This window comes from Priapulus caudatus, unplaced genomic scaffold, assembly GCF_000485595.1.
Source record: "Priapulus caudatus unplaced genomic scaffold, Priapulus_caudatus-5.0.1 Scaffold30, whole genome shotgun sequence".
Taxonomy (NCBI): Eukaryota; Metazoa; Priapulida; class Priapulimorpha; order Priapulimorphida; family Priapulidae; genus Priapulus; species Priapulus caudatus.
The window spans coordinates 58,284-68,496 of NW_014577091.1; the positions used below are offsets into that span (position 1 = coordinate 58,284).

The 10,213-nt window shown below is 43.1% G+C and overlaps 1 protein-coding gene across 1 annotated transcript in view; it reads right to left on the bottom strand.

The window, feature by feature from the left end:
- The window catches only part of LOC106815902 (enteropeptidase-like), a 36,428-nt gene extending 30,403 nt beyond the window's left edge, over positions 1-6,025 (bottom strand). The window contains exons 1-3 of the mRNA XM_014820433.1: positions 5,766-6,025; positions 4,128-4,375; positions 2,842-2,986 (exon numbers count right to left, since the gene is read on the bottom strand). Of these exons, the coding sequence (XP_014675919.1) occupies positions 2,842-2,986; positions 4,128-4,375; positions 5,766-5,898 (526 nt within the window). The 5' untranslated portion in view covers positions 5,899-6,025. The remainder of the gene's footprint in view (positions 1-2,841; positions 2,987-4,127; positions 4,376-5,765) is intronic.
- Positions 6,026-10,213: the final 4,188 nt, after the last annotated feature.

Here is a 10,213-nt window from a genome sequence, read left to right on the forward strand (position 1 = left end):
TATGTGTGTGTGTGTGTGTGTGTGTGTGTGTGTGTGTGTGTGTGTGTGTGTGTGTGTGTGTGTGTACGTGCGTGCGTGCGGGCGTGCGCGCGCGCGTGTGTGTATTCATGCGCATGCGAGGGGCGTGTCTGCGTATACTATACGTACACGTGTATGTGTTTATACGTACGTTGTACGTGCATGCATTCGTGCGTCTTCTATACGTAGGCCTACATGTGTATTTGCATATGTGTGTGTGTGCGTGCATTCGTGCGTGCGTGAATGCGTACGTACGTGCGTGTGTGCGTGCGTCTGTTATACGTACATGTGTATTTGCATATATATGTGAGTGTGTGTGGGCGTGCGTGCACGCGTCCGTGCGTTAGTGCGTTCGTGCGTGCATACGTGCGTGCGTGCGTGCGTGCGTGCGTGCGTTAGTGTGTGCGGGCGTGCGTGCGTGCGTGCGTGCGTGCGTAGATGCCTACGATGAGCAGGGTAACATGGCGCTGCGAGCATGGTAGCAAAGCGCTAACTGACGCCAATCTTGAGCAGCTGATGAAATCACCGAGCAAATGCAATCAACGTCTGGATCTGTCTTCATCGCTACCTATATATTACACGATGTAACAATCAGCCCCTTAATTACGATATATACGGGTCACGACTAACGCGGAGTATATGCAATGATGCTGATCGAGTCAGCATTCTACAGCCAGCAATCATCTCCCAGCCTTGCTCACTCTGTAGCTAGTCTGTAATGCTCAACTATACATATATAAACCTGTTATTTTTGCGACGTGGAATTTGACCGTGCGATCCGCGAAATACCATGCAGCTAAAAATTTCGTCATTCGGGAATACAAGTCTATCGGGTCGCGGGGAAAACCGAAATTGAGATTTTAATTCTCCGGGAACTGGGAAACGGCATATTTTCTACTTGAGAAACTGGGATTTACCCTCCCCATTTTCCCCTCAGTGGGAAGTACTTACATACAAGCCGGATGTTTATACCTATGACTTTGTACGCCGTAGGCCTATATTTATGCGCTAAGCGCAAAGAATAATTGTCTTGAATCGTACATATCTGCATGCTGGAATGCACCGTAGGCGTGATTCACAACATTAACTCTCCTAATTTTAATGTTGTTATTGCAGAGAACTACTATGGCTGCTATTGCAGAAACGGGTAGCAGAATCAGTGTTAGAAGCGCCAGCGCGATATATAATTCGGGTGTACACGCTTGCCGGTAGACGAGCACATTAGAGCAGGAACAAATACGAAAATGAATTACTCGGGAAAGTAAATGGCTTCGTAGAGGTCGCAAATTGCGTGTGACGTACAGAACGACGCCATAATTACCTTCGCGAGCGATCGAAGAATGCGCATGCCCCCAGCTTACATGTAAGGCGCACAGTTATATCGCATCGATGCAAATTCTGTTTGCTAACCCGTGACTGACTGACGTCATAGTCGGCGAGAGGCTGAGTGCATTTAGCTTTAGCGAGGATGAGCATAAATGAATATATGCACGCGATGGCGATACGTAAACACGCGCTGAAATATGGATGCAGTTTCAGGGGCTTTTATGCGATCGTAACCATTATTGTTTTTCAGCACTCGAGCATATACGACGTGACACGAGGAGAGAGTAGACACAGAAAGCTGACAAGTCGGTCGATAAAGTCGTCGTCGCTTCATTTTTTCATGTTATGTTTATAGAACAACTTGCGTAACGACTTTGAATCACGACGTCCTACGTATATATATATATATATATACGAATTCGCGCGTATCCAGTGATTTATTTACGATTTCAGGGCGCGGACTTTGATTTTACTCATCCACATTTAAATTCGTGTCACTTGATATAATTACGAAACTACCCGCCTTACTGAGCAGTTCGTAACATGAGTTAATTTTTGCTCATGGCTGGCTAGCGTTGATATTTGAATTCAGTTAACGTATGCATAATACAGGGAACGCAGCATGCAGCATGCATATATTTAAAATGTTTTAATTAAATGACTACCGTAATCCCATTTACAGTAAGTGTTTGGCAAGCAAAACGGATGTGAATGTATAATACAAGGAATTCGTTTTCCTATGCTGTGATAGTGGAGAATCAGATCAACAGAAGTTGACTTGTGCGTCGCGCGACCACAGTGTACGAATGTGACACTCTGTTCGTGGTGTAAATAAAATATCGCAGAGTTAAGAAAATTTCGATAACAAATACGAATTTGTATTTAAATGCTGGCGCTAAATAAACAGATTAACTAAGTCTCATACGTAAATTAGGACATGTAATTAAATTCTTTTTATTTTGTTAGTTAGTCTTTTTCCATAAAAAATGTACTATCACGCAAACCATGCATATTCTAGATATTATTCAATATGAATCAGAATGCATAATTAATTCCTTTTACATAACATAAGACCAAACAAATGATAGATACATATTAAACTGTAAAGCACTCTTGTGCAAGAATGAATCATTCACAAGATATGATAATGCAATGATAAGGATAAGGATTATTATGACGCTGCTGCTGTTGCCGCCGCCGATAATAATGATGATAATGCTGATGATGATGATAATGATGATGATGATGATGATGATGATGATAATGATGATGATGATGATGATGAAGATGATTACTAAGATGATAATGGTGGTGATGATGACGATGACGATGACGACGACGACTATGACGAAAACGATAATGCCGACGTTTTCCAATGTCGATGATGATGATGATGATAATAATCACAATGTCAATGGAGATGACCATAGTGCTGACGATAGTGCATGATACTAATGATGATGTTTTCTCCGCTTAACGGCGAGCGCGGGGTCTTACCGTTAACGCCATCGTCGAAGGCTGTGATGACGGCCTCGAAGCCCTTTCCTTCAGCGCCACCGCTGTTCGTTGTAAACGATAGACCCAGGTGACTGCTGGACGTATACAGCACATCCGACGTCTTGTTCTCGCAGCTGATCGTGGCCTAAAAATGTCGATTGTTACTATCAGGAGTGAATCATAATAGAATTGATCGAATATTATTATTCGCTCCTGTTACTATTTAATCGAAGATATTTTGCTGCAAGTTGTCGCCGGCAGTTACCCACCGCTTTCCATGAGCATACGTGCATGTAGGCAAGGGCGTAGCCAGGAATTTGGATTGGAGGGGGGGGGGTCCTCGAACAAGTAAATTGTTTTTTTTAGTTAAATGTAAAAATAGTGCTTGAAAATCAATTTAGACGCTGTTTTGTTGACAATACTATTTCTTCTGCAGCTCTACAACGACACCTTACCCGACCATGCTGTGTGAATTTTTTTTGGGATTTTGATTTTGATTGGGGGGTCCTAGGGCCCCCAGGACCCCCCCCCCCTGGCTACGCGCTTGCATGTAGGAAAGTAAGAAGACGCGAGCGTAGAATGCGTAGAGCAGGTAATGGATACACGAGGTAGAATAACATCTCTCGGGAATCACTGGGTGAATAAATAGCAGACGTGTGCTGCAGGACTAATGAAGCAATAGCCTAATGTCTGTTAGGAAACAGAATGGAATAGATGGCGGTGAGAAAGACGAGCTAATTGATGAAGAAACATAAACGGATGGACAATCGCACATACAGACAGGCGGACAGTAGGACGGAGGAGCATACACACATATAAACAGACGAACGGATCGACGGACAAGCATACACATTTATATAGACAGACTGAAGGAGGACGTTCATACGCCCACATAGATAAACGTGCACACGTAGACATACACGTACGTGGCAGCCGGATGGACGACAGGACAGACAAGGAGGTAGACAGGTTTACACAAGACAAACAATGAAAACAGAATCAGAGAACGAAGAAAAGGAATTAGAGAGGGACGAGGATAAGGAAAGAAAAACGAAAAACACGAAAAGGATTACGGGAGTGAGACGGCGAGGAAAGGAACGACCAAGCTAAGACAAAATGAGAGAGAGAGAGCGACACAGAGAGGGAGAGAGTGAGAAAGAGCGAGAGAGGGACAGACCGAGAGAAAGGGAGAGAGAGCACGCGCGAGAGAGAGGGACTGACTGAGAGAAAGGGAAAAAGAGAGAGAGAGAGAGAGAGAGAGAGATGAGAGAGAAAGGCAGACGTACCAGAACTCTTTGCGCTGCTATGTAACCGTTCCACACGGTCAGCACGTCATCGCAGTCGTTTATATCGAGCAAGTCAAACCGGATCATAAACCGTTTCCGGTTCGTCCGGGTTTCGAACTGTAGGTCGCAGGTCGTCGGGTAGCTAGGATACGGCGTGTCGGGGCCCACGTGCGTGCGCACGACGGCTCCGTCGATCTCATATATTTTCGCCATGCTGCAGGCAGTGTAGCCGAACTCATGGAGGAAAACTAAACGAACACAGATAAATGGAAGCTCTTTAATCAATCACACACGCGCGCGCGCGCAAACATGCACACGCACACACATCCACACATACACACACACACACGCACGCACGCACGCACGCACGCACACACACACACACACACACACACACACACACACATATATATATATATATAGTTATAAAGTTTACGATGAACAAATGCAGTGAATATATGACTCATATGTATATGAAAAAACATGGATAAGCCGTGAATTTGTTGTTAGCAGGATTAGAACATCTGTCGTCAGTCGCTTTTCACTGGTAAACCCGTGCGGAGCTATCGTATTATAGCAAGTACGTAATATGCGGGCGCTTTAATCAATACCTGGAAAGCGGCAATCCAATAATTTATCAAGCCGCGATAGATCTATTATGATACGGAATGAGCAACGTTCGATCTATTAGCGAATTTGGTTTTGCATGAGGCTTGCTTGTATTTGTAATGTCTCTACTCATGGCACGCAAATTCTAATATTCAATGTCAAACAATAACATCTGTTCTAACCCTAATACATTCCCCATAGGAACATATTCTGTACTTTTGGTAGCTTCGCTCTTTCTAAGTAGTGTATCTAAATGCGAGTGCATTCATGGCTGCTAAAACATCACGCAACATGCGCAACATGCTTGATATAACGGTTTAGTTGGATAAACGTTCTACTCGGCTGAAAATATGTTCATACCTATATATAGCACCTGCAAGCGCTCTTGGTGAGTAGTTTCGTAATGCAGCCAAAGGTGTGATCTCCAATATTCTGAGCGTACGTACTGCTAGCAATTTTAAACGCGATGTCTGCCCGCGGCTTACATGCGCAGTAAGTACGCACGTTCCCGGCCCTGCCAGTTTGGCATTTATTTCAATTTAATATGTGCCCGTTCATCACCTAACACCAGGTGCGTAATGAGAGCAGGGGGAACCGAAAATGGACACCATTGCTTTCACTCTGATAAACGCAGGGTATTTAGCTGCCCTTTGTGCTTAGATGCGTAACCATTCCATTATAGTAATGGCATGTATGCAGTAAATGTACCTAATTAAACGGCGCGCATATGGCAGCTGTTTATATGCGAGATTTCTGATATTTGAAACCTACACAGGAAGATGAGTCCACCTTTCAAATGTTCTTTCCAGTCTCACTGCTCCGTATATCGTCTCTATAGAATTACAGTAAAGCGCTTTACTGTCCGATCGCGTCAAACGATTAATAATTACGAACTACAAATTAACTAATTAACTACGAACTGGCAGCATATGCGATGTGCAGCCAGGATATGTTAGACTATACGCACGTACTGTACGCACATGACGATGCGGGTTCGTTAAGGCGAGCGTATGAAATAATACTACGTACATGATCTGCTCTCCTTGCCAGACACGGAAGTGAGTAGCGCGGATATGATGAGCCATCCAGAGGTTGACAGCATCCTCTCGTATCGCGACACCTTTGCACAAAGACAACATTTCATGCGATGGCATTCGCCCATGGCGCTGTGCCGTACTCGTCTGTTATGTCACGATAAACGCGGTGGGTACATCCAGGAGTCAGACCTGGCGTGTGTACATTCTACAGAGGAAACCTGCAGAACCGCCATGAAGTCACAACATAGCAGCAGCACAACCACTCGCGGGGATCGATGAGCATCTCACCGCAGCTCCCAGCATCAGCAACACTGACGTCACGCACGTTGACAGCGCCATCTGTTGTTAGCAATGGGTGTGATTTAATTAGTTTACTCTAGAGTACCTACATAAAGATACCTCTTTACATAAAGATACCAACATAAAGATACCTACATAAAGATACCTACATAGATACCTCTTTATGTAGGTACTCTAGTTTACTCTAAGCAGCGGGATTGCTTAGAGCAAATAAATAATGATTCAATTAATATTTTTTCATCGGTTCAACAATATATGTAATAATGAATGAAGCAATCACTGCATGTGTGTTCTGCATAATATAGTTGTATGGTTTAATTGAAAGCCTACGTGTTTACAGTCCCAACGTTTTAGCCAGACTATATATAGTGCTAGCTGCCATCAAGTCGAGAAACGTAAAGCCAGTTATTTAGTCTCCTCTTGAAACACCGGGGTTAAGTTTAAAACCTCACAGCGTCATCCTTTCGCGCCGTCTCTGTGATTTTTAAGAAAACGCTTGTTTTTGGCACCCGTGGAAAATTATTGATATCTGTTGTTTCAACTTTCAAGCTACATACGTTTCCGTGTACTCCGAACGATAGCTATTCGCATATGTTATAGGAATTCACTTTTTCGTCAGACTCTCTCTGTGGAGTCTATGTAGATTTACTCCAATTGGTGCAGGCCAAGCAATCATTAATCTGGAAGTAGGCCTACTATAAGTAAGCAGCGTCTGATATTACGGAGCGAAATAGCGGACTGGCACAGACCGCCATCTAGTGGCGAATATCTACCCGAGAAATTATATACCTGATTTGATACCTGAAGTAGGTAGAAAAATAAGTAAGTTTAGATAGTAGGTTAAGAAAATAAGATTTATTATAGAGGTATATTTGCTTATAAATTTAATACACTACTATATAAATTAATGTAAACACTTAATATTCATTTAGGTCGCCACATTTAATCGCCATCCGTACCATGTTGGCCACGAGCATAGGACATTTTTAGACAGCGTGTGCTAGAAAATAGAGCACAGTGCCCATGCGGCGTGTAAATTATTGCGCAGGCGTCGTACTTCACGATAGGCACAAATTAGCAGCCAGTAGTAGCATTAGCAATCTGGCGGTGTTGGCTTTCATTGCGCGACAGCTATCCAGCCAGTTCTGGAAAGTAGCGTTACGGTCTCTTACACCCGCGATTACAGTCTCTTACACCCACGATGTAGATCTAATGAACGACACAAAAATCGAAGATTGGCTGCAATGCGGTAATGCCGGGAAGTCGATGGCAATTACAACTAAGCTATATAGTAGCATTCCGCCATATCATGCAAAAACACGCTTTAACAGTAATACAAGTAAAAATATTATTTATTTATCTAATAATTATTTATTCAGGGGAAAAGCGGTGACCTAATGGTTAGAGCTCAGAACTTTGTTCATGCTGTTGTGTCATTGAGCAAGGCATTTTACAATTTGCTACAGTCGACATATGCCGGAGAAATAAATTTGGAGCGCCGGCGCATGGCTAACCATCTTATCTACTTAAGCGAGAAGCTTTGCTAGGCGAAGCCCATTACAAGCATCACAGTTGATGAAGCACTAACATTGAATAGAGCCATTAGCATCAAACATAAGTTTAGTTCATTACGTTTTCAATGGGGTTGTACACAGGATGCTACCGCATAGACGTCGAACAATGAACCACGAATCTGCGCATGTATAAGGGTGTTAACGCGTGAGATGCTAAGATTTAGGTCTCATCTTTCTAACAACGCAATAGCCGCTCGTAAATGGGAAGACTATTAAATATAACGACGACTCACCTGCTCCTTAAACGCGTTACCTATATAGAGAAATGCTGTGCTGAACGAGTAATAGAGGCGCAATCCAACGCATTCGGTCTAGCATTTATTCCAGCAGACCCAACAACCATTTTTATGGGTTTTCATGGTACGTATTTCTCGTGATTATTACCATAACTCTTACTTGAAAAACAGTCCTGAAGAAACCCTGCAAACAAAATTATACAATTTAGTTGTTATTCATTGAATCAATTACGCTACTAATTGGGGGTTGTGGGTATTTTTAAGTAGGTAATGGCATAGACAAACATAGCATCGACTATATTTATGTAGTTTAAATGGCGTGCTTTATATTTATTAGATGTGTGTGTGTGTGCGCGTGCGTGCGTGCGTGCGTGCGTGCGTGCGTGCGTGCGAGGATGCGTGCGTGCATGAGCGTGCGCGCGCGGATGCGTGCGTGCGTGCGCGTGTGCGAGGGTGCGTGCGTGCATGAGTGAGTGCGTGAGTGATATTGTCGCCTCTTATACTTCTGAGGTGTACGCCCCCGCTTATCTCATCATCGGTCCACGATGCTAATTACGGTTTATTATCTTTTTCCTAACCTTTATTCTCCTGCGCGCTGTCTATCCTCTTGCTTCCTTATGTTATCAGACGGATAACAGTGCAAACCTGCCGTAAGTAGGAGCAATGTCCGTTCATCCAGGCGTGTAATCGCCCTTGATTAAACTATTATTATCGCTAAGCAGCACCATTTTCAGACGCATTCTGATTAGAATCGCATGACTCGGTGGCCTACAAGTACGGTAGACCCACAAGTGACAGCGACAATTCGCAATTTCCGCTGCAAGTCTGTAAGGGATGCATAGTATCTGCACAGGACGATGTAGGACATATCTTATCGTCAGCATCAACACTGACTGCCGCTACTGTGTAACTTTCAATAAACGCGAGTTCCTATTGTGTTCGGTGAGTTGTTGTGTGATGGTAAAATAGAAAGCGTTCCGCCGGTCCTATGAGAGCGTCACGATTACTGTGGGCACGCCGTCGCATGCGGTCGCAACACAAGCTAACCGATATAGGCCACACACGTAGTATTAGTGACTGCCATTATGGATTATGTTTACTTTGTAGCGGTTATTATAGAATATTTTTATGTCACGTGTAAAAGTGTTTTCGTTTCGACGCGGAGAATATTGAGCCGAGCTAGTATCGTTTTCGGAAGGTTACGTTGGACGTTGGTAAACGTAGATTTCGTATAATGATATTTATGTATAGCTTTTAGCCTAGACTGGCGCCAAATGTTTCTTTAGCTGAGCTCCAACAACACGCTGCCTCTCAACGACTTACGGAGTCAGTCTATGTAGCGTCGACATTCTGCATGGATTTTTAGAGCGCCGATGACCCGTTGTTGCCTAAGCGATTTATCTGCACTAATTATCAAAACAAAATAACTATGGAAATATTAGTTAATTATCTCATATTGAAAAAATATATACGATCAAATACAAACATAGTAGTAAACCTGATTTACAACAATTGTTTGTTAAAACAATTTGTCAACGATGATTACTCACTATGTACAAACCGCAGTCGGATACAACCAATCGCCAAATTGTGGAATTTTTTTTAAAGATGAAAGAGGCTCGAAAGCACGTGTCACTACTTGAAGTAAGCCGATCTGTTCAGCAGACTAACCTTACAATATATGTGTCGTTATCGGTCAAAAACTAGATTAGCCCATAATTCCGAAATTACTGATCGGAAACGTTTCTGAACACTAAATTGTTCCGTTTCTAGTTCAAATCTGTGTAAAAACTAACCCTAACTACCCCGCTCTGCTTGGCGCCGAGGTAAACTCCCTTCTTACTACTACTGAACACTCGTCATTTACATCTCGTCATTGTACATGTCATGTCTTCACCCGAAAGAATAATGACGGCATCAAACGTTAGCACCTGGCTAAGTTCACGGCCTATATATCCGATAGAAGAGGGATTGTATTTGATAGCATCACTATACGCACGCACGCACGTACGCACGCGCGCACGCACGCGACGCTACACACACACACACACAACACACACACACACATACACACCACATACACACACAGACACACACAACACAAACACACACACACACACACACACCACACACACCACACACACACACACACACACTTTAGCGCGCGGCACGTAACGGGCATATATTATAGTATATTCCTACCATATTACTATCCTAGTCTAATGTAATATTACAATAACTATATAATTATATATACGAATATAATACTAGCACTAGTAATGTACATTACTAATATAATTTATTACACGCTCTATCTATCTTTAATCTCC